This window comes from Micromesistius poutassou (assembly GCF_964030765.1).
Source record: "Micromesistius poutassou genome assembly, chromosome: 10".
NCBI classification, from domain to species: domain Eukaryota; kingdom Metazoa; phylum Chordata; class Actinopteri; order Gadiformes; family Gadidae; genus Micromesistius; species Micromesistius poutassou.
This window is the reverse complement of record NC_140280.1, coordinates 16054289-16080535: the sequence shown is the minus strand read 5'-3', so window position 1 is coordinate 16080535 and position 26247 is coordinate 16054289. Positions and strand designations below refer to the sequence as shown.

The 26247-nt window shown below is 42.8% G+C and overlaps 1 protein-coding gene across 1 annotated transcript in view; it reads left to right on the top strand.

The window, feature by feature from the left end:
• The first annotated feature begins 8397 nt into the window (after window positions 1–8397).
• ntm (neurotrimin) overlaps window positions 8398–26247 on the top strand; it is a 271917-nt gene continuing 254067 nt past the window's right edge. Inside the window, exon 1 of the mRNA XM_084473818.1 lies at window positions 8398–8506. Coding sequence (XP_084329944.1) covers window positions 8446–8506 — 61 coding nt within the window. The 5' untranslated portion in view covers window positions 8398–8445. The remainder of the gene's footprint in view (window positions 8507–26247) is intronic.

Sequence of the window (26247 nt, the reverse complement as noted above, 5' to 3'; positions counted from 1 at the left end):
ATATTCCAGATTGTAGCCTGGGGGCTAATTTTCATCTGTAGCCCATTAGGTGATGTACGCTGTCCACTCTATTTCTAGAGTGCTGTGGCCCAGCCTGTGACTGTCTCTTCCATTAAATACGGTTCTGGTTTGTATTTAATTAGGAATTAATTGCAGGCCCACAACAACAACAACAACAACAACAGACACATTTGTTTTTTAAATCTTTTGCAAACATTAAGAAAGATTCCAGCTTAAAAATTGGACAGTACAGAATGCTTTTTTTGCGTGCCGTCATTCATCCAGCCCAACAGATGGCACTAAGCAGCTTTGTGAGTGTGGCTGCCTTTGCTAGAGAGCTCTTCTCAGGGGGATTCTTGTTCAATGGGCCACACTTCTTTGTTTTTTTGCCACTCATGGTTTCATTTGCGATTGTTGCCACTGTCAGCCATTTCTCTCGTGGTTTCTCTCTGTGGTCTATATACAAGTTTGACTAACACAGCCTCCACATCCACTGAACCTAACCTATCCACTTGCAATACACACACAGGCAGGTACACACACACACTCACACATACACATGCATGCACATGCACCTATACTTTCTTTTACACTCACATTTCAAAAAATCATTAAAATATGCCCGGGTGGGCGTGGTGAATAATAAAAAAAATGGATGAACCGCATCTAGGCAGTCCTTGGTTCATCATAATTAACCAAAGTTCATCAAAGCTTTACCATTATCCTCCAGATGCTAGAGGCTTTTGTCATTTCCTGCATGTAGACTATTGTTTTCCTCGCATCACCATTCACCAGGGCTTCCTACCACATATTGTAAGACTCTGAAATGAAACCTTTGTTAATGGTTATGTTAAAACGGCATGGTGTTGAACTTGGTTGAATAACTTAATTATTGAAGAAAATTAGATGCAGCATGTCATGGAGCCTAGATTTGCAGTTCAACTAATTGGTTTTCCTATTGTCCTGATTTGTCACTGTGATTTTAGTGTTGATTATTTACAGGCAGTGCATGTGACAGGTAAACCATATAAAAGAGGGCACTGGGCACTGGTCAAATGATGAGGGCACTGGTGAAATGATTATGAATTCAAAATGACCAGAATATGCTAATCGAGTATGGTGCATCTGAAAAGCAGCCTTTCATTTGAACAGAAAACTGTCATCGTGTCATTTCATGTCAAAAATGTATCCAGTGCTGAATCTGAATGTCTCCTCTAAATTACCATCTACTCTCCTATTCTTAACTCTAGTCTCTGCTTTTAGTCCGACTTTTATAATCTGCCCTGTCACATGTAACGTCGTCAGAGCTTGTACAAGTCATACAATGATAATAGGATGCTTTTTCTCTCCGGTCCTTTCAAGTATGTAATGAAAACCAAACCCAGACTCGATATGAAATGTAATAATGAAATGAATTAAATTCATAACGTTATTCTTTTCCCCCCTCTGGGCTTTGGCTCAACGCAACAGACATACATAACAAGGCTTGCCTGCTTGTTCCTCTAATTTGTGTTGTGTTGTGTTGTGATGTGTGATGATTACTCTGTGCTTTTAAACAACTTCTTTAAAGTAAGGGGAGAGCAAGGATAGTGGCACTTGCGCTCCTTGTTTATCTTTGGTGGTTGGCTGTAGGCCTGAGTTCAGATGTTAGCGCCAGAGACTGTACTCTCAGCTCATTAGACACAAAGTCTGGCCATTGAGGAGAATACGAGGGGGCAAAATGGTAGATGATAGAAACTCCTTCTCCAAACAAACGTCAGAGTAGGTCTGCTTCTCATCCATCTCTTGGACAGAGGAATCATATCACCCCTTTGATGTAAATATTCAATATCAAACACAGCGGCGCAGACTCATTAGCAGTCGCCAGTCGATCGGCCCGGACCTCTTTCACGCCAATAACCTTCCAAAACCCCCTACCACAATCCAAAAATGCAAATAACCATGAGCCATGTCTCCCTCTCACCCCTTCAGGTGTGCTCATCCTTTGGGGCGGTCCATCGGCACTCTATATTAATAGTGCCGGTGGTTCTCAGTTTCCCAAAAGCCCCCCAGTCCCTTGTCTGGACCCCCACGGTTTCATCCCTTGCTCTCTCATCTGCCATTCTCTACACGGAGTAACCGCAAATCCCAGTGCGCCGCCTATGAAAGAGAACTGACAGATGTGATTGAAATTTAGATGTGAATTAATGACCGGGCTGCACTTTTGTATGCAACGCAAAGGACGCTTATGGAGGATGAAAATGCATGAAAGTGCTGGCATTAAATAAGCCCCCTGGTCCCTTGGGTCAGAACTCTTGGTATACTCTCTCTCTCTCTCTCTCTCTCTCTCTCTCTCTCTCTCTCTCTCTCTCTCTCTCTCTCTCTCTCTCTCTCTCTCTCTCTCTCTCTCTCAGCCTGCTTCAAAACATCAATACAAAACTTTCCAGATTATCTTTCACTCTACCTAGAGATATTTCCTTTTTATATTCCCTTAAAGTTCCGAGCTTTGTACAAATATATACTAGGGACATAATAGCCCTCTCCATGATATAATGATTCTACTGGCTAGTAAAAGTTTGTAAATACCATACTTCAATTTAATGGCTGATAGTGTGTTCAGGACTTCTGAAATACAATTGGCTAGCATATCTTAGACGATGAGAGAGAAAGAGAGAGAGAGAGACCCTATATGCCGGAAGGGTTTCTTGAGCACACCCGACGGCCATCTTAATCCCGAAGGCTTTGGCGTCGCCTCTAAAGCCTCCTATCTGATTCAACCTGCACACTGTCCTCCACTCATCTGAACCATCTCTCTCTACTCCCAACTCTAAGTGACAGAAATAATGATAAATAAGTAACGGCCGGAGATGCTACAGGGGGGCGTTGGATGGGGGTTAGGCGGTCATTGCTGAGGGGGTGTAGAGCAGAATGCAAGAGGAAGACATGCAATTTTAAACCACCACTGCAGGATTTGTATTATCTGGGTCTTATGTCAAGCTTTCCTAGATAGGACTTAGGATATGCCTTGGGTTGTTGTGACGCAATGTACTTCTATTACTTGGGGATTACGTTTAATTGTCACACAAGACCACCATTCCTTGATGTCAAAATTGGACATGGCACTGAGTTATGATTTCCTATTCTGCTTTTGGGTCTTCAGGGGCTATGGGGTCCAAAGCAATCAAACATCATACCTAGTGGAATGGACTGTTTGGAAGTCAGCCAGAGATATCTGCATATAAGACTGAATAAAAACACATAACCCAAGCAATATTTCTCAGAAATGTTTGCTGACTTTGTTTGAGACTTAAAGATCACATTTTCCCAGGGAAGCAAATCATGTAAGGTGCACCTAGAAAATTGGCAAATCATAACATAGCGTTAAAAAAAATCACATTTATTCTTCAAGATGGCAGCATTTGGTGGCTCGTGATGGCCATTAGACACTGGGGAAGAGAATAAGAGATAGCGCTGTGCTAGGATGGATGCCGCTGTGTGTAGCCTGTGGTTCAGGTAGGGCCGGTCGTGTTTACCCTGGGCTTCCTCAGGCTTGTCTGGACTATTTGTGTGAGTGATTGTCCGCAAGTTTAATGATAATCCATTTGGCTTGGCTTGACACATGGAGTTAAGCAGGATTGTCAAATAATCAATCCGCCCCTTGTGCCTCGCTTCAATTTTTTCTTTGTTTTTTTGTGTCTCGCTGCTCTGCCATTCCTATCGGGATTTGTTCTCGATTCCTGAGATTGATCCCAGGGATTTTATAGACACGCGGTGGGAGGGCTTGGCGGTTATTGCATTTTGCTGAACTCAACAGGAGCCTCGCTTGCTTAGGCTGCTTAATGATTTTTTTTTCTCTCTTGCATATTTATCCTCCGAGATGCCTCTGTTCGCAAATGTAGAGCGATTTGTTTTTAAATGTTTTATGCTACATCAACAATACCCGGTGGCCTCACAAATTAAGTACTCCATGGACGAGCTTCTGAGACCGTGTGTGTGCCAATAGGGCTGTGGAAGAACAACGTAGGGAGTTATTTTCGAGTAATGTAGGGTGTGGGTGTGTGGAGAATGAGGTCGACATGAGCTGTCCTTCTGCACAGCACTTGGCGCTTGACGGTGGTGTGACAAAATCAGGGCTTGCTCTTGACTGACAATAACTTGTCTTTTAATGAGCAAGGAGGACACAAAATATAGATCAAGCAAAGCCCCGCTATGGTCTTCAGCAGCACTGATGCTAATACTCCTTCAAGTTATACAAGTGAAAAGGACAAACAGCGATACGAGGGGACGCAGTGTGGTGACAGTGACTTGGTTTTTAATGATCACGGAGGACGGGAAATGTAGATCAGCCAAGCCTCTCCACGGCCAGCGTTGACGGTCACAGCGCGTCGGGTTATTCAAATGAACCCGACAAATGACAATCCAAGTGATACAGTGTGATGGGGACACAGCAGTATGAAAACACCATTTGAGAACAACGTTATTATGATAGGCCTGTATGGACCCCCAAGGTGATATTGAAACCTCTTTATCGACTCTGTGCAAGAGGCAGTGTTTTGCGCACTTTTTAATGATTATCCCCGGCCTATTTTAGGTGAAAGGATGTAAACAGTGGAACATGGAAAAAGCAATCAAATTTCTTTACGACTTTATGACCAATGCCACCGAACCCGAACCACAACTCTCGCTCTCATCTCCCGCCTCACTCTGTGGGAACGGCCCCTGCACCCCCTTTGACATTGAATCTGGGATCTGAAGACGTGATTTATTATGTGTGTTTACACCGGGATTTACTCTGAGAACCTGTTCTCGATCAGAGAAAAAAGGGGCGGCAAGCCGACGAAGGTATTGAACAGAATACCTTGAATGCCGGTATTGCTATTTTTCTGACTTACTATTCATTAAAACTCCCCTCACACGCGGCGGCTCTGGCGAGGTTGAACCAAACTGACAGAGTTTGATGTGGGTTTTGATACAAAGCGCCGGTGACGTTGATATACAAGTGGGCTAAGGGGGCCTCTTGCCCCTGTCAAGGAGAAGTTCACAATGAGGGACACATTCGTGGCCCTGTGTCCAATACTTCATGTCTGATATTGACCGTTTCCCTAAAAACTGTAATTGTGGCAGAAAAGCAGCGATCGCTGTGCCATCCATAACATATTGAGTAGCCCTTCAGCATCAGTGCCAGGTGTGTCTCCCCATGTCTCATCAAAAGACTCTTAGAAGCTATTTATCAACCAAAAATGTCACCTGAGGAGCTGCCTCAAAGCGACTGCCCTAGGGAGGCTGCGTTGGCGTAGGGGAAAACATCACAAGTTATGAGACGGACAGCAGGTAAAGAGATTGAACAGAATCTATTTCCTTCATTGGTTTCAGACTTCCTGCTGGAAGCCTGGCAAAAAGCTCAGTGTGCAGACGCCACAAACAGGCTGACGCCCGGGCTTCGTTTCACACGCACAAAGTGTGGTTTGTGCGTGTACTGTGTGTGTTTGTTTGTGTTTGTGTTTGAAGGTGTGTTCTGTGGGTGTATTTACACATTCTGTATGATGTTCTGTGGGCTTGCTTGCTGCTTCTCTATGGCGTGTGTATATGTGTGTACAAAATCTATAATAGTTGTTTTATAGATTTGTTGTTGTTATAATTGTGCACGTGTAGAGGCAGGCTAGTGTAGTAGCGGTTAGGGTGTTAGGCTCTGAGCCGGTTCGAACCTGGATGTAAATGGTAAATGGTCCTTTTGGTCATTTATATAGCGCTTTTATCCAAAGCGCTTTACAGTGTTGACTGACATTCACCCATTCATGCCCACATTCACACACCGACGGCGGAGTCAACCACGCAGGGCGACAGTCAGCTCGTCAGGAGCAATTAGGGTGAGGCGTCTTGCTCAGGGACACCACAACACTCAACTCAGAGTCGGGGAGCCGGGGATCGAACCAGCAACCAGCAACCTTGCGGTTACCAGCTTCTGGATGTACGCAGTCTACCTGTAGCCCTACCTTCATGATATGACAAGTCACTTTCGATAAAAGCTACTATTTAGCCTTCTGCTAAAAGGTAAATGGCAGGACAATACCAAGCCCGACGTCACTGTAGACATTGCAAAGGGCCATCTTGGGTTGTTTTTGGTTCAGAGCGACCACACAGCTGTCGCTTTGGGGGTGGGGTGGGGGGGAGGAGTGCGGCCAGCGGCAGGGAATTCTTGGCATCGACAGTTGACCATCCATTCCCAACTGAATGCAAGTGAGATACAATCAATTGTAATTAACCTACGATTTGCTGAGGAGAAAATAAGATTTGGCTCATTAACAAGTGCGTTCAACAGAGCGAGGGGGAAGGCCTGAGCATTTATAACCTTGTGAGTAAATGTTCTACTTCCTATAGGTTTCTTCAAAACTTCCACACATGACTTAATCCAGCCAGGTTATGAGACACACCTTCAAACACAGCCTTTCTTTCTCTCTCTCTCTCTCTCTTTCTCTCTCTCTCTTTCTTTCTTAAAACTTCTGTGGTCTGTGGGGAAAATAATAATTTGAACTGGAAGTCATGGCTAATCTAATAAATCTAATAAATGGGTAACGTGCATGCATTTTCAATGTACTGTACAGTGCAGATGTTCATTGTCATGCATGTCTCACATGTAAGAGCTTGGCAAATACACCAACCACCAGCGGTCTGAAGACACTCAATAGACAACAAGTAAAGATTGATCCTATTCCAAAAAATGTGTATGAATATTTATTTCATGCTTTTTGACCATCTACTATCTAAATTATATACATAAAGAGACTGAATAAGTAAAACAAAGGAAATAGACAGTTTCAAAATAGACAGACATTTACAGTTTTATGACAATTATGTGTGTCGCTGCCAGACTGTACATTTGAGGTTAATAAGACTAATGCTTAAAGTCTGGTATGCCTTGCAGAGTTAAGGGATTAAAAGAAGGCAGCGATCGTGCCCCACTTTACAGCTAATTTGTGTCGACAGTGGGTATGGCAAAACCTAATCTTCTCCATGCTCCAGATCGTCCCATTGCATCAATGGAGACCAAGTGTCTATACAAATGTGTATATAAGAACAAATACATATCATGGTTTTAGACAATGCAGAGGTTGTGAGCCTTTTGTCTAGTCCTCAGTGACAACCGTAGCCTACCGCCGGCACGCTCTGTAATGCTTTTTCTGGATCTTTTCCGGAAAGCGAGTTAGACTTAACAGAAATGTGCTTCAGAGATGGGCTGAATCCTGTTCGTCTCTGTGTCTCTTCACATAGTAGCACTAATGAAAACACACTGCTCCGTTCGATACAAAATGCTGTCGCTGTGTAGGCTATATATATAGGTTTTGAACCTGAATTTCAACGTGAGGTCAAAAACAGATGACTGCAACACTATATTTATTGTCTAATTTATTCTTAAAAATGTATTTTAAAACATTTTTCTCTTGAATTCTGGTTTCCAAAAACAGAAAGGACCAAAAATAACAAAACTGATCTGTTTTTATATTTTTCTCTTTATTTATTATTATTATTATTATTATTATTATTTTACCGTTAATTATATTTAACCACCAGGTTTACAGGGAGGCTGGTTGCTATTTATGGAGTGGAAAGGGCATGGAGTTCAGTTGATAAACACGGCTGCCATGAGTCAGGTGTTTTAACGCACTTGACTTTGGTTAGTTCTCCTCTAAAGGACCTGCAGTCCAATTCAGTGAGGATCACTGAAGTGTTTCTGTTTGCACACGGTCAAAATAAGGCTGGGGTTATAATGAAATGCCTAGAGTCTCTTGTTTCTGGTAAAACAAGTACATATTCAGGAATTCATTCTCCAAAGGTCCTTCAATTGTTTAGTTGTGTTCATTTCATTTGAATAGGGGTTCATTATGACACCATCTGCCTGGCTGTGTGTACGGCAGTGATAACTTAAATGCCCATCGGAATTAGATCACAATGTGAGCCGTTGTGGGTATCTGAGGGTGTTTAACCACTTTATGGTGCTTCATTTGAATATAGATTGCAGCTATTACATTATACGCTTTTCAAGTCAACGCTGCATATTTTTTCCCCTGATATATACAAGAAAGTACAATTCGATTTGACTCAAGTATAGGTCTAGTGACCTGCAGGCATACTGCGTGAAGGCAAACAAGGTGAAGGTGGACGAGTCCGTGCATGTGATAATAGTAATTGCGATGATTGAAGAGGGTAAATAACAGGGGGGCTCAGGAGCAGCAGACATCAGCGCCTCTGCGATCAGCCACTCACACACACACACGCACCAATACCGCGCTGAAGGAGGGTCTTTGTCGAGCGTGCGTTGGTGGACGCTGTACAGCAGGATAGAAGCGCCGAGGACTCTGCTCCCCTTACACACACAACAACACTTTCTCGGAATTTTCAGAGGGGCAAGGTTATTTCAGACATCGCACACTTTGTCCAAGAGAAGACTCGTCCACAACACCGAGAAACATGACAAATCCGCTGTACTGGGCTTTGCTGATCGGAATGAGCGTTTTGCTGATGGAACAAGGTAAGCGATGTGTGCGTGCCGTCCTGATGTGATATCGATCGGTCTCTTGGGTTCACTTTGAAGGCGGTGTGATCTGTATAACATGTATACATTAGTGTGCGTTGGACCGGAGCGTGCATGTTTGACGCGGGGAGCTTACTGGACTCTAGTGTTTGACATACGGACGCCATCTAAAGCCGCAGTTGGAATAAAGCGATTAGTGGGATGAAGTGCACTTCTAGATTTCTTTGAATGTTGTGGGGCTTGCCGTTGTTATATAAGAGTGCCGTGACAGGTCAGAATGAGCCGTGGTAGAAAAAACACCAGAAAGCAAAAAGTTGCACGAGTTTCGTTTATTCCGCAATAAAGCAGAAGTGCGTCTCCTGAGTGTGTGTCCGCGTCTCTCCAGGCTGCGCAGGTGGCGGTAGGCTGCCCAGGATAGGAGAGGAGGAGACAGGGTATATCACTGGGGTACCGTAGCGTGAAGGATTTCAGGGGGGGAGGACTACTTGAAAAATGCCAGTTTTGTCTAATATTGGTTGTGAACAAGTGTATAATAACGAGACCATAATCAAATGAGTTGGATCTGAATACCGCCTTAACATAAAATCGGATTAAAAGTTCGCCATATTTTTTTAAATAAGTATTCGATCCCCTCATGAAATGTTCATATTTGCACCAAATATCCTGACCATTATTTATATTTATATAAAAAAAATGACCATCCCCAAAATGTTGTGCAACCTATAGTGGTGGAAGGGGGTTGGCCCTACACTGACTCCCTTCGAGGGGGGCTCCCATTTGTTGAAATACTTTGAGGACCACTGGTCCAGTAGCCTAGAAACTTGTGTTTTTTTTGGCGCGACCTTGCGTTGCTCCCATCCTATCCGTGTATCATTTTGACGTGTTTGGCGCTCTTTCCCTAAAGTAGATTTAGGAGCCTATTACTTCTAAATCCAAATCGGGTGCGTGTTAAGGTCATCCAAGTTAAGCCCTGTATTAGCAAGAGGTCCACGTAATTGAACATGGTGGTGGGCTACGTGTGTGCTACTACGGGTAGTGCATTAAATCAAATTCCCTCCGCAATATTTTGACTTATTCGACTTTTATTTGCATAGGGATCCCTCCGTTCAGATAGGTACCCTGTTCATCATTTGGCATCGTTTAACAACGTCTGTATGGCACACAAGTCTGGTTGGCTACTGTTTTCCTTATTGGCTTCCCTAAGAACTTCCCTGAGAGCTTCAGGATCTTGGCAAGTCCTAGCATCCATAGCATTGGCACATGAATAATTGTATACGTATTTTTCCTAGGAAATGGGCTCTTTAAGACTATATTCTCACTAGTTCTGGGGCTTATGAGTCACAGAATGGGGAACTGACATTTAAGCTAACATTTTAAGGTTGAATTGTTCTTTGCTGCCAAATGTACGCTATAAACCAAGGCCTACTTTTGGTTAAACATTACTAAACACCAACAAATCAAACTCCATAACACAGCAGCAAACACAGGTAATGCAATCGTAATTCATGATTTTCTCAAATAACTAGATGTCACTAACTGTAGGGCTAGTCTGTATTTAGAGCATAAAACGTGCTCTAAGCATAATTTAAACACCACTCAAAACACATAACAAACTCTGCAAATTGCAAGATTGTGCATCATGAGATTTTGACTTGGTAGTCTTGCCTCAGGTAGGCTTGGTTGAACCACACATCAGCTAAATCAACAGCCTTCAGCCAGTGGATTGGAAAATTGAAGCGGGTGCTGGACAATGCTGTCAGGAACAAACGTTCTGTCTTCACATCAACATCTGATCGCTATATCCTCTGACGTCAATCACAAATACCCCCGTGTCTCCTTGTTTCTACTCTTTCATAGAGTATCCTTCCAGTGCCACATCCACAATTGCATTAAGACCTCCCCTTGTTTTTGTCTTTTCTTTCGTCGCTGAGAGACATTTCTGGCAGAGGGTTTCCTGGACGCCACAGAAACGAGTGTGTGTGTGTGTGTGTGTGTGTGTGTGTTTCTTGGCAGAGCCCCTTGGAGGCCTGTTTAATATGCCCCCAGTCCCTTTTATGTGCCAGAATATCCAACTGGCAGAAGACAGAATTATTCCTGGTCAAAATCTAAAATTCTTGAGAGTCCCAACAGCTGTTGTCAGATGAGATGAGAGCGAGAGAGAGAGAGAGAGTAAATGAGAATGAGGGAGCATCGAGACGGGAGAGAATGAAGTCTACGTGAGGGAGAGAACGAGAGAGAGAGAGAGAGAGAGAGAAGGGGGTGGTGGGGTTACGGGTGGGGGTGGGCATGGCGTGCTGGGTGTATGCCGGCTTTTGTTCAAGACATAAGAGATCATTGTTGATGGGTGCGGAGAGTGTTCCCTTATCAGCGGGTTACAGCCTCGTCTGCATGGCTCTTCCCGAGGCGGGGGAGACAGGCAGAGCCGGCTGGAGCAAAATGCTCTGGTTCAGTCCCTACAGACAGTGCACACACGTAGCACACGTGTAATGCCACCGCTGCACCCAAGAGGAGGGGGGGGGGGAGGGAGAGAGAGAGAGAGAGAGAGAGAGGGGGGAGAGAGAGAGGGGGGGAGAGAGAGAGAGGAGAGGAGAGAGACAGAGAGAGGGGGGGAAGAGAGAGAGGGAGGGGGGAGAGAGAGAAGGAGGGGGGAGAGAGAGAAGGGGGGGAGAGAGAGAGAGGGGGGGAGAGAGACAGAGAGAGAGGGGGGGAAGAGAGAGAGAGAGAATACAGAATTGTCTCCAATCTTGTAGACAATGGCTAGTAGGCCACCTGTACATGTCAGAGATGCAGTGGCATAAAGAGTGAAAAATCCAGCCGTCAAACCCCATGGTGCCATGAACAGGGGCAACGATTAAGACTAAGCATTCGATTCTCTCTCACAAGGCAGAACAATATCCTCAGGGAAGAATAATGCACCTTAGATGCGAGACCAGGAGTGTGAACAGTACTGCACAAATGTGCACTTAAGCGAGCTGCAGGTTTTTCTCAACATTGCAAGGAGTGTCAATTGTTTACTTTGAAAACGTTATTAATGGGAGTTAATTATCCTACATTTATCACCACGGAGAAAAATTATTTTATTATGTGTAATCTTGCTCGGAACACATTTAAAACAGCCTGCAGCTTGCATATTTATTCTTTCTTTGACAAGCTTGTGTGTTATGTTTGGTCTGAAAGCACACATCTTCAATAAAGTTTCAGTGTTAAATAAAAAACAATCACCGAACTACTGAACACTTGTGTAGCTGAACTTTAATTCTAATCATTTGATTTAAGGCACCATATACCAAAAAATCACAGGGTCACTTTTCTAGAAAAAAGTATTTCTGTTCTTCGCCCATGACGTTAACCAAGACCAGCTCAAGTGGTCATGTGGCACGCTCCCAGAAGTTGGCACTGCAGGGAACTGATTACTAAACACCCCAGCCATTCACCCTCTCGGCCAGCTACTTCCAAAGAAACGTTGCAGTATGTAGCCTGGTGCTGGCTATTCGCAACAACACCCTATGTAACCAGTGTTTTTTAGGCTCGGCGTGGTGCTGTGTAGATATCCCCCAAACAAATAAACAAACTGTGTGCCGGGAAGTGTCAAAACTAATTTTGATGCAATATACTGCTGCTTTTCTCTTGGTTCTGCAAGGAAGTCAGGAAGTTGGGAGAGTGTCTGCTGAGTGGAGGTGGAGTTTACCCTTGTTGTTAAGCTCGGCATGGAGCTTTATTTAGGAGTCAGTGATCCTGTCTGACATCCCTGATTTATTCATGTGCTTTTAGTTCATAATGTGTGCAGAAATTCAACTAATGTGGTAAAAAAAGACGAACAAAACAAAGCTCTGCGCTGGACAAGTCAAGGGACACATGCTTGAAAAAAATACAAATAAAAGAATTGGAAAATTAGCATGAATAAAACAAGTGATTGTTGCATTTGTGGTTTTTTAGAGTGTAAAGAGAGAATCCGTTCATATTTTGTAGAAAAAAAGAGATGCAGTATTTTCTTGACATGTTTTCCGACATATGTCTTTTGTGTTTCGGTGAAGAGACTTCCACAGAGCCTGCTTGACAGTTGAAACAAGGCTTGCTGTTTCTTGCCTCCAGGTGTATACTGTAGAACGTTATTCATTCCATGCCCTGGCCCCTTTCCTTCCGATAACGCCAGTTGGCAAGCCATCCAGTCAATGGTCAAATTGCACACAACATATTGTATAGTATAAGGCCAATGTGTAGTATTTATGTTAAGTGTAGGATGCAATGGTGAGAAATAACAGGAGCCGAGGCTAGCTACCATTTTAGGCAAAGACAGACCAAGTGCCCTGCACTCAATGATGGTGTTTGTCTTCCATTTTGTCCAACAAGGGTACAACACCTAGAATCAGTGGGGAGTTTCACAGGAGGTTGTCTTTGCAACCTTATTTTCCTTTTAGCACAATGGATGTGTGGACAGAGCACACAACCCTCCCCGGTGCTGCCAGGATCTCTGATTAAACACAAGCAGTTCATATATTCACACTGAATGTGTAATGTTACAGCCCTTGGTTCAAAACTGGAAGGTCCTTTTTTTGATATTAACCTTTCAGAAAATAACAACCCCAAACACAAAATAACAACAACCTGCGTGGCATTAATTTACCATGTCTGCGAGGAGAAACATTTTAATTCTTTCTCTCTACTTTTCTTCAGAATTTGTTAACACAAATATAGACAGGGGTGCACATAACTTTTTTAGTTAGTTACTAAGGTGAGTACCAGGAGATGGTATTTGGCACGCACTCCACACGTAGCGTTCTTTTAATAACATCTGATGTTATGAACCGACCCAGTTTCACAAAGGAGATCCCATTTTCAATGCATGACTTAAGAACAGCAGTGTTTTTTGCTCCATAGTTTTGTAATTACAACTGCAGCAGCTTGATCATGTAGCGATTGAATGTCTCACAGTAAGGAACGTTGCGATCAGCTGATTTTGCGCAGTTCTCCAGTGTGTGTGCGGTGCACAGCGAACACAGCGCACATGAGCGCACATTTCAGTGCGCTCATCATTTGCCACAGCACATCTTGGAGCCACTTTTCGGAAAAAAACAACTATTTTCTTCTGCTCCGGCTCCGTTCAGTGGCGGAGCTAGACTTTTATACAAGGGGTGGCCAGAGGGCATAATAAAGGAAAATACTTACCAGAATTGTTGACGGGGGGTGGGGGGGCTTTCAACGAAACTTGCAGTGAACTGTCAATTGGGGTGGCCAGTGCCACCCCGGCCCCCCCTCTGGCTCCGTTTGCCTTTTCTTTGCAGGTGGCCAAACGCCAAAGTAGACAAGATACACGCGTAGCAAGATACGCACCAATGCCAATGACAGGTTCAGATTTTAATAAGTGTCTGAAAACTTTATGGAAAGGCTCCCATGAGCACTTAGGAGTTGAGTTGTTGCAGGAAATGTCCCTATTTTCATTACAATCTCAACCCCCCTTCAGCCAAAACTTTTAGATAATGCTAAGCTACTAGGGCTGTAACGATGCACCAACTCACGATTCGGTTTGTATCATGACTTTTGACCCACGGTTCGATACATTTTTTTAAATTTAAAAAGCATTTTATTCATTCAATCCTCAACTAGTTTTGTGGTTTAGGCCTACGTATTTTAAAATATTAATGTTGAATAAATAATAGTTATTTAGTTTAGTTTAGTTTATTGGTTTTTGTTAACAGGGACCATGTATAGAACAGGTTCTATACCAGGGTTAGCTAAACAGCTAATTTGCACCTGTAAAAAAAAAAAAAACTTGAAAAGTTTGGTAGCACTAACCAGCGTTCCCGCTAGAAAAAAACGGTGCTGGTCAAAATGACCTGCAGAGGTTTCGTTTTCCGGACAATTTGATGATATGCTGGTCAAATATCCTATTATCGCTGCTTAATTAGGCTATGTAGCTTAAATAATGACATAATCAGGCTGTATTGAATGCAACATGCTTAATAGCCTAACTTTCAAATAGATGGGAAAAAACATGAACGTCTGATTCGCAATAACGAGGCATAGTGTTACGAGTAGCGTATGTGTGTGTGCGAGAATGGCTGTGTGTGTGAGTGGCGTCAGCGAGTGAGTGGACGAGCGAGGAGAGCAGGCACACATCGCCGCGCGGCAACTCACCGAAGCCGAGGGAAGAGCGGCAGAGGGGAGGCGGTTACAACCGTGGTGGTTGGACCAGGAAGCGGTTGCCTCCCATGTGAACGCGCACAGATTTTGGCCTACCACTCAGCTCTCCCCGTGTTGAAACTTTTGGCGGCAGCCGCTTTTAAAAAACGCCTGGCCCTTTCACACCGCCATGCGGAAGCCTCCGGCAGCGAAGCAGTTAACAGGGCCTTTGCTGTGCGGGCGGTGTGAAAGCAGCATTAAAAAACGGCGTGTCGCGATTCTGCCCTCTCATACCGCGAGACAGGTTCGTGGCTCTGATTGTCGCGATTACGGTTTCGATACGCATATCGTTACAGCCCTATAAGCAACAGTTTAAATCGTCAACAGAATAAACTCTACGTGGCACTTTCACACTCGCGAAAAGTTGTATTCCTCTGTAAGGGACATTTCCATAATGTTTTCAGACACTTAATAATAAAAATCTGAATGCATCAGTTGCATAAACAAGCACTTTAAAGGACGTACATTGACACTGGTGCTACTGCCCCTATGGGTTACATTATGGGCTGAAGTGCTCTTGCTCAACATTGGACCAATTTCAAAAATTGTTGTCTGTATGAGTCACTTAGAGCTAAAATAATGGGAAAATAGGGCAGAGGCTGAAAAACCGGAAGTTGTCCTTTAATGCAGCAGTTTTACTGCTTCATGGGCCATTCTGACAATAAGGAAAGGTACAATGGCAAAATCAAGGAACTGAGCTTATCTCATCTTAATAGTGACTGGAAAACTAATATTTGGATCATTAAAGCTTACTCTGCATAAGTGCATAATGTAAATTTAAATACACGGATAGGACTTGACTCTGCATTTAATTATTGTCCCATTACAATCCAAATCTTATTTTGATTCGGGTAGATCTTCCCTAACTCTCAGTTGGCTTGACCACAAATGCAAAAACCTTTCCTTATATTGTATGGCAGTCATGTATCGTATGGGAATCATCTACGTGGTCTGAAATAGTTTGCTCACCCTCCAATATGGTCTCTTTTCTAATCTGATGTCTCCAGCTGAGGTAAAGGATTTACTTTAGGTTGGCAGGTAGCTAGATTCTCCTATCATCAGGAAGCCTCACTTGAACAGATTCTCGAGATTATTTCCCAGATAGAGGGAAAAACACTTAAGATAATAAACCCACCCAACTGCATTTAAAACGATGGAAGAAGCTTGCGGCTGGGAATAGGAGGAGGAGGAGAGGGGGGAGCTCGACAACACACAGGGCTGGGGCTTTAATTTTGGTCCGGACAGAGTTGGTGGATAGAAAGTGCGGTGGTCTGATTTTAATGAGCTGTGTGTAATTATTGGGTGCTTGCCTGGGCATTAGTGTGAGGCCCACAAGATAATATTTCAATTAGTGCTATCATTGATTGAGCTTGAAGCCCCTTTAGCTATGGCCTTTTGTGGCGGCAATCTGTGTGAGCGTGTTCATAAGAAACCCTGGTTCCTCGAGAGAGTCAGAGCGTTCATCAAGGATGAAGTTGTCATTTTTTCTGGGGCTTAACACCAATAATTGAGGCATGAAGTATGTGTCTGTGATGCTCTGAACATTATTTTGTCATCTCTGGTGAGTGTTATGGCATTGGGTTACCTTTAGGCTGTGTGTGTGTGTGTGTGTGTGTGTGTGTGTGTGTGTGTGTGTGTGTGTGTGTGTGTGTGTGTTTGTGTTTTGTAAATAAACATGACAAAATGACATTGATGTTAAACGTTGCAGCCTGGGTATTTCATCACTTTCTGCTTAATATCCACCTTCTACGTATATGATGTCTAAAGAAGATGCTTTGGTATACTACCAGTGTCAAACTTCCTATTTCCATCTTGCCTCTTGACTCATACCCCTCTTGACACACAAATCCTCTCAAAAGAATACCTTTTTATACGTTATTCATGAGTTATCTTTGCTACGTATTGTGTGTGTGTTTTTTTTTACCTTGGGAATCGGTATGGGAAACATTTACAGAAAAACATGACATGCATGCATGCATACGTTATGAATTTGCACTCCTCTGGCGGATGATCTCATTCGCTTAGGTCAATACGGATTACGCATCCAAATTCAATCATCATTCATAGCTGATGAAATCATCATATTGATGCTTTTTTGTAGGGCTTTTAAGAGGTCAACATAAACAGATGAAGCCGTTTTACAGAATCACATTGACTTACACGGGCCAATGGGGGGAACGGAGTGACCTTGGGTAACCTTGGACAAAGTGATGACCTTGATTCTGTCGTTCCGTCTTAGTAGAGCATCGGATATGTCCTTGCCTCTTGATATTTGTGTCCACTGATGATTATGAAATGTCATGTTGATGATTCCTTTCGACATATTCCGTTTTTTACTGTGACGATGGCTCTGTCCTCTACATGGACATGTAACTTTGGGTGGTGGTGGTGGAGGTGGTGTCTTGGGTATTGTCCTCTACTGACATTGCCAGATGGTTGCAGTGGTGGCTCAGGAGAGGCTTCAGGGTTAACATAACACTAGCTTTGAATTTACATTTACACCATTGGTGGCTGTCAACCGTCACATTTATGTATCCTTATCATTTTTAAACCTAGAAGGGGAAGAATATATTATAAGGGTGTCCACTTGTTCCAGAGTTCAATATGGTGATGTTTTTTAGGCTGTGCCTTTTAAAGTCTCTGCAAAACTTGTGTTGTATTTCTCAGTGTTGAACTTTTCCATGCTCATTAAATCCAAAGGAAGCTTATGTAGGCCTCCCCTATAATTAATGCTCAACGCTTGAGTGGCAATCTTAATAGTCTTTTAAATGGTCAATACAGAAATGAATGTTTCTCATTAATCAAAATCCCATTGCAGCGATTTCTCCAAAGCTTTTGCCTTAATGCATCTTTCTTTTAATCCAGAGTGAGGTAACGGCAACTAAGAAATAGCTGCAGCACCCTTGAAGGCGTCTACAGCTACTGTATATAGAGCTATAGTTTAACAATGTGAAAATTCATTGAGAGCCCTTAAAATATATATATACATATATCACTCTTTTAATGAAAAGTTGTTGTCCAGGAATTGCACTGGCCACTTAATCTTCGCAAATCCTGGCATTCCAAATGAGTGTAGAAATTACAATGTTCATGAAGTCTCTTGCTGGGTTTCTCTGATTCACTGCTGGACGTGGGCTAAGACTGTCAATATGTTCACAGTTATATGTGCAAATTGCTCATTATTCCCCAAGAAAGAAAGGAATGGAAGAAATGGGACTTTGACAAGTGACAACCAAGATTGCATGAGGGCCAATTAAAAGTTTATTTACTTTCCTTTTTTTTTATCAATGTCACATATATTACATAGATAGGTATATATCTATCTTTATCTCTTTATATATACACACCCACATGCACACAATTTACTTAAAGCATGTACACTCGCTCCCATTGTTTTTCCAATATATTTACGCTGGCTTCTTTTAGCCATTATTGACAGGCGGGTGAATAGAGGGCAAGAACGTGGGTTGAACGAGAGGAAATGACATGTAGCACATGAGGTGCTCAAACCTGGGTCACCACAAGGCGTATTGCCTATGTGCTTAGTGTACATTCTTCATATGGGTCTGACACCTTGCAAGAGAGTCATCTCTGATCTCTTTGGTGACGAGCACCTAATCTAGTCTGTGCCCTTGCAGGGTGGTAAATGTCTGGCAGCACTGGCTGTCGCCCGAAAACCTGTTTGTTTCTGCCAAGACGTTTGAATTCATAATTATTCGGATGGCACTTTCCTCGTTTTACAGTTCCTTCCAGTGAACTGTTCCTTCCTACTCAAATGAACCCGTGTTGTGTTTGGTACGCTCGCTGCATACCTGGCACCCATTGGAGACATTTTTCCATTTTGATTGAAAAAATAAATGCTGCCTTCTAAATCAAGTGGATTGAGAGGTTTTTATTGTCTTGTCTGCAGAGATGGTTTTACTTTTTATCAGCACCCATCCACTCTCCCTGCTATCTGTGATTTACTTGTTTGTCAGTTAATTGAAGCAGCTCTCAATCGCCTGACTTCAATTCTCTAAAGTGATTGTTTTGCCAAGTCTCGGCCCGCACTCGACGCTCGACACGTGTTTAGAACAGCAAACAACAAAACGACTACCCAACTCATAATGTGTGATAAATAAATAAATGTTTTTAGACAATGATAAATGACCTGCTGCTCAATGTTGCCATGCAGGAGATCTCTCCCTGAGTCTGTGTAGTGATGGCTGGTTTAAACCTGTGCACATTGATTTCTCAAAGAACAAGAGGTCCTCAGCCTCACCCAGCCCAACCCAGAGTCCAATCAGTCTGACTCAGGCCAAGTGAGGCTGCTTAAACCAGCCATCATCCACACACACTCATATAACATATATAATTGTCCCGTTTTTTATTGTTCACCAGTTTGCAGGTCCCTGAATGAGTCAGGGACCTGCAAGTGAATGAATGATTTTCAGTTCAGTTATTGTCAAAGGATTTCCTGAAGGACTCAAGAGGAACAAAATGGTAGATTCCCGACCATTTATGTGGATGCAAAGTAATTTATTCATAGGTTGCATCTGGGCCAGTAAGAAAAAAAACAAGAAGTTCAAGGCAAGCCAAACAATGTAGTCTAATAGTTTCATAGCGCCACCATGTAACATTTTAAATAGGGCCGTCGCGACGACAACAGTTCATTTCTGAAACGGTCGAAATGGTTACAAAACAAGTTTTATTGGAACAAAGCTTAAAAAATCTTAACTGCGACGACACATAGGTGACGTGTGAAAGAAGTGTATTTCGGATCGACTCTTGGTGCCGGTCCGACTCTGCTACAGCAGAGCTTCAATGTAAAGTGGATCGCACAGCAGACGAGCCACGGAGCGCCGCGTCGCGTAACAGAAAGGACCAAGCCCGCTGGAAGATGGTCTTGTTCTGTGTTTAATATAACCAGTGGTATTGATGGCGCTGCGATACGCGCCAAGGTTTTGAGCGGTGTTGGAAGACATAACGCGGCTGTATGGCGTTGCCGTTGTGAGTGCTCTATTTGGAAACACGACCCACTTAAGTTCCAATGAAGACACACTGCTTTGATCGTAAAAACCAAAACGTTTGTTTATACATTGTGCAAAGTTTCAATGAAATTGCTTCGCAGCACTAGCGCAATTCGAGAGCATGGGAGTAAATGCACTATTCTGGTTGACAAATCACCAGAAAAGGAAAACAATAGGAATTGGAGTTCCCCATTTAGCAGCTTGTTATTATAAGTAGGTAGCATGTTCAACCTGTTTGGGCCAGTGGGGGATTACCATTAAGCGGATATTGATCGAGACACAAACTTTTTGAAAGGTATTTGTATAGAATACAGGGAATAATCATCGCAGAGCGGCAAAACGCTCCTATACTGATTTTGTTCATACAACTTTGTATTTAGGCCACACTCCTATGACAGTCGCACCACCGTGATGGTCAGAAAGAATGTCAATAGGCCACTGTCTATAATCACGTACTTACTGTACTTCATGTAGCAGCACACAGATGCATTACATTCAATATTATCCAGCCTCATGAAACATTAAGGAAGTGATCATCTAGGATACATCTAAAAGGACAGTTTTGACAAGTGGCCACTTTGGAAGTATGACACACATAAGCTTCTGTTCTACATTCATCCATAATTCATGTGTCCCTCGTGGATCGCCACTTTCCTCTCGTAATTAGTTCAGCCGCTCAAAGCAGAATTAACTAATATTTCGAGAAAAAAAACGGTATGGAAAAGGTTCATCGCTGTAAGGAAGAACTGACATAGACTTTCTAAAGTGCCACACTGCCCTCCTAATATTAGCTGGTTTGTTAGTGTTTACTTCTTGCTAAAACAGATTTTTTGTTGTCTGTGACAATATTAGGACTGGATTGGATAACAGGAAAGGGTGAATGGGGTTTTGATTCATGTAGAACAGAGTAAAGGGCATTGTTAATTTAGTCATTTTAATTTAGAATTTCTAAAGTAATTTTACTTAAAATGGGTAAGGGAAGCAGATGTAGCCTATTTATTACCGTTGAAATTAGACGCCTGCCAGTGCCCACTTGGTGATGTAATTCCAAATCTTGTCTGTTTAAAAGGAATTATCTGACAAGTTAGAATGTGCATTTCCATTCAGCATTGTAGGAAATGTCTCAATTCTCAAAAAGAGTAATAATACTCTTTGCCATCCGTAATGCTTTAGCACAAATCGGCTAACCCTAACTATGGGTACTTGATGCATAGCAATACTGTGTTCAACTAAGTGGAGACTGCAAAGAAAAAATACTATAGACATTTATGTCAAACGGCAATAAATGTGTTGCCCTTTTTGTTTAACTATAAAAACGGTTATGCCCATGTGATGTTTACAATTGAAGAACTAGCACTGTGACAGTAAACATAAGTACTGACTGGTGGGGGCTGCAACGATGACATTAATGGCCACATAAACCAGAGCACCTTTATTGGCCGTCTCCACTTTATTGGCTTAGGCCACCATTTTGAGAAAGGAAAAACCCATCCCATCCACATCAAGGTCAACCACCACTTGTTTGAGCAAACAGACTGTTGGCATTTTGCGTCGCATGTTGCATTTGGTAATTAAATCAACCAATTATGAACGAATTTGGCATACCAACTACGCCCTTATCCATTGCTGATACGCAAACACGCACACACAGACGCATGCGCGCACGCACGCACGCACGCACGCACGCACGCACGCACGCACGCACGCACGCACGCACGCACGCACGCACGCACGCACGCACGCACGCACACCAGGTTATTTTCGGCCTGATTTGACAGCATTTTTGAGTCACTTCAAGGGATCACTGTGCGGTGCCTTCATGTAGAGAGTTAAAGCTCTCCTAGTCATAAGACACTAAGACAACATGCATAATGGTTCATCATAATTATGGTTAGATTCAAATCTCAGTCATTCCATACTTTATATATGCTACCTAACTGAAATGTAAACAAATTCCCCTTTTTAAAGCTTTATGGATCTGAAAGATCAACTGTACTCCATATAAACGTAAAATAAGCTGCATTGAAATAAGATGCACAAATTACGTGATCCGCACCATATACAGTATGTAATGACAACATGGTTGCTTACAACCTGAAGGGTGTGTAGTTAATCAAACATAAACAGTTAATTAATAAAAATAATCTTTTCAGCAACAATGAATGCACAACATGCCCAATACAAGTATACGCGTGCTAAAATTGTGTCTTTAATGAGCACAATGTGTTTTTTTCTGGAATTACCGCCTAATAACATACTTCAAATAATGATATACTCGCAAATTTACTTCAAATAGTAAGTGGATTTGAGAAGGCGATTATTGTTGCGTCGATCTCATATCATGTTTTTAACAAAAGCGTTAAAGGGAAATAACAAAGGATAAGCATCTGTCATCAAACAAGTTGATTAGTCGCTTCGCTCAGAGCACAGAGAAAACGTCTTGACACAGACTCCTGAAAATGTGTGTTGGGGCACATTTTTTGAATTTCTAATTTAGCATTAATTTGTCTTATGAATTGCTCTTTGTGTCTGCTTCAAAACCAGTGGAGTGACGCCACCGAGACTGAGCGCATTTCCTTGTTCAAACTCAAGAGTGAAAGAGTTAAGCAATAGAAAATATGCTCTAATTAAATACTACATAACGAGAATACAATAAGGAAACATTAACTTTTGGTCGTCTCATGCACATTTGTTTGAGCGTGGCGTGCCATAAAGAAACTTGGGGTACTTTTGTGACATGATATGTGTTTAAAGTTTAACCTCTAATCAACTTCATCTGAGGCATATTACAGCCAAGCTGTCGGCCCCTTTTTGGCATGCATCCCATCTTTTCTTTGCCGTCGCTGCAGAACCAATGAAGCCTAATATGCTTGCTGTCATCTGGCATTAATAAGATCTGTCTATATGTAACATGGCATATAATAACATCCAGTATAGTTCATGTTTAAATGATATTATTAATTCACTGTAGGGTAGCATTTGTGTGAATTGCAAAATGACACGTCCTACATTTTCTCTCTTTATCCTCCAGTTCAAGTGCAATGCCTCATAGTGACCAGTGACCCTAATTTATTGAGATGAATAAATGAAACTAGCAATTATCCTCTTCCGGTACTTGAAAAGCCTTCGCCCTTACATCTCCCTCTACCAAGGACAGGTTAGACATATTCAAAGAGAAATCAGGGAAAATTGATGCAGAATTGATTTTCCTTAAAATGGCACCCACAAGGATGTTCTGAATCCATTCTTCAATAGTCCCTCTCAGCTGGGGGAAAAGTTCTGTGCAGCCGGCCTCCGTCCTTCCCTCTTCCCTTTGTGTGCACGTCCAAGGCCACGGGCACAGGTTCTGGGACTCCTGCGGTTGTTCCTCTGATTCTGTATGGGAGATTGACAGCAGCCTATTTGCACTCTGGTCGTAGCGATGCTGTGTGCCTGCAGGTGGGAGTTTACTTGGGCTGATTGGCGAAAGGTTGCTGTGTGTGTCTTATGTTTCCCAGACCTTGCTACACTGTGTTATTCTCCATCTTCCTATCAACGTCTGTCAGCATCGCTAAACCCATTCAGTCAGGCAAACAGCCTTATCACGGGCGCTGTAATACATCCTCCCCGCCAGAGCCTTTTCTGCACTTCCCCTGTTTCATTTTCCCTCCATTCTTTTTCTTGGCATTTGCGTGCTATGTGATCCCCCCACACAGAGGATGTGCGAGGTAGACGTATGTGTATGTGTGTGTATGGATGTACCCCTCGTTCTAAAGTAAAGGTGAGCGCACACGCTGGCATCTCGGATATACCCACATACTCGGGTGGGCTCTGGAGCGCAGAGGTTAAAATAATATCGGCGCCGTGAAGCTGCAGGAACATGGTGGGACAGAAATGAATCACTGCTGTCTGCTAGCATTCTCCACGGCTCCCGTTCCCTTAAAAATACCCAGACACTCTGTATCTCCATCGCCAGATGGTGGAACCCTCGGCAGCTGTGTTGATCGCCCAATGTCCCTTTTCAGCTATGCTTTGTTGTGCTATATTGTAAGATCATTGGGAAGCGACCGTTATTTATTAGTATGCTAACACCTGTATTTGTTTCGAACAGGATGGAATACACTTGGGCTTTAGCAGGTTATTTCTTTCTCGTGGGCAATTTGATTAAGACCACGCCACGCTACAGAGCCATTGCAATCCTTACGTAAAATTTGCCAGACACTTCACAGCTATTATTCCATTTGTGTCATGTCTAATCCACCTTTTTGCCAATCTATTCTGAAGACTGGATATGGCCTTGTAATGTAATTCAAACAAAATGGCTGCCTGTAGTGGGAAAAAGGTGTTGAATCCCACAGTGAATTAACTTTTGATACCTTTGCCGTGTTTGATGCATACAATGTCTTTCTTCTCAGGCACAAACATAAATCATGCATGTCAATACACTACAGTACATTAGAGGATACAGTTTGACTCTGCGGTTCAACGTTGGAAGAGCTTTGATTGTGTGTTTCCTCCATGCAATCCATTAGAGGCCAGGGTAAGGCAACCCACCAGTGGGTAGTTCTATGTGATGGTGGGTGATTGTCTCATGCCTGGCTGTTGTGTTGTGAAGGGCTTCTGTTTAGATTGTTTGCCTATCTGGTTCCTCCCCAGGGTAGCAGCCTGGGGTTCTCCATCAAAGGTGAGATTGTCAGAAAATGGTTCAACAGAAAAGAAAAACACATACACACAATCACAACATCAGACCATCACCAAGCTATCCAAGAATACATGTGGACTTAATGTGCTCTGGAATTAATGCAGGTTGGTTGTGCTGACGCCCAAACCAATCCAAACTCAATCCAAGCTCCTGTCATCTTTGGCCATTATCAAACTATACATAATTTCAGCCTCAATTCCTATTCAATTTCTATGCAGAATAAGGAATATTCAGTTACACAGAAACTGATTGTTTCGTTTGTTACCTTTTGCCGGTACTGAATGTTAATATCACAGAGTCCCAGCTAATATTATTCAGACACGCTTTGATGCATGATTTCCTTGCTTGGGGTTGCTTCTTTATCCAGGTTTAATTAAAAAATGAAATGGGGGAGAGGGGTGAGGAGGTGTTCTCTTCAGGCCCATGACTCCTTTGCCCTCCAGGGGGAAAATTCAGTAAAATCTCTTTTTCATTTAGGAGAGAGAGAGAGAGAGAGAGAGAGAGAGAGAGAGAGAGAGAGAGAGAGAGAGAGAGAGAGAGAGAGGATATCCATTGGCCTTCCTTGCAGCATTTGAGCAGTGAAAAGAAGCCTCACTCGCACTGACTTTAGGGTCGCTTATCGAGTAAACATGCACTTAAGGTTTCTAAATATTGATATGAAACATATAGATTTACCGTCTGTATATCATCATCTATAGATCAAGTGTCTTACCTTGAACACAGATGTTAGATCCAATCTAAATGAAACCTCTTACTACTTTGATGGCTCTCTCAGAACAATCTGTTCCAAAAAGACTGCAGTTCAGATTTGATTAAGCAAAGTGTCCTACCAAAAACATCCAACCTTGTTCTCTCCAGAGTAGGGCGGCATTCAGAAATCGAGGTTTGTGTTTGTGCTCCTGTTATGACAGAGGAGAGCATGTCCTTTCTATGAGAATAAGTGCTTTAGAAACGTAGTTCTTTGCTGTACTGTACTGAATTCTCCCAGGGTTACCAGGTTGTATGGCATGCATGCTTTTAAAATAATGTTACAAGAGAACCATTTGAAAGACCTGGCTTCATTCTGGTTCTTTCCGGTTGATTTGTTTTGGAAACCATGTCTGTACTCTAGAGATTAATTTGGTTCAGAACTTGTTATCATGGCATTGTTATTTTACATCTTTCCTCGGCGTGAAGTCAAATATTTTATGCAGAACAGAGCATATGGGCATAACATTGAATAATTTAGACTTTTTTTTGTTTTGATACTAATAATATCGTACAATTGGGTTGGTCCGACTTTCCAAATTGATAGGCGAGATGTCATGAAGGAAAGGGGAACTTAGGAGGGGCCAGACTTTTAAATTCTAGTCAGCGGTGCTGTCAAGCTGAACCGGCAGTGCATGGCTTTAAAACTTTGGGTCCCACCGGGCCCACCCATTAAAAGAAGGTATTCACTCACGATATTGCACCCACATCCAACGGCATACATTAGTCTGATAAAAGTGAACCTATTGGCCCTTCAGATCCAACGTTTCAGATGTCACGGGAGGGATTGCACCAATCACTGCACAGTGTGCAAATATATGCAAATGATGTGCTTGGCGTAACTCCAGAGGGAGGGATGGGGGAAAATGGGGTTTACAAGAATACACATCCCTCTGAAATCAAGCCCTTAAAGGCCCTTGTGTGTGATTACGGTGAGGGTCCACTGACAACGCTCTGACACACAGATACGCTGCGCTTAATAATGGTGGACACCTGTGGGCGCAGATGTGGACGGCTCAGGCACTACAGACAACTCGAATTTGCACTGCCTTAATGCCTTAATATCGCTGCCACGCTTGGGAAATTTCTGGGAAGTCTCGTCCCACATTCTCTGATGATGT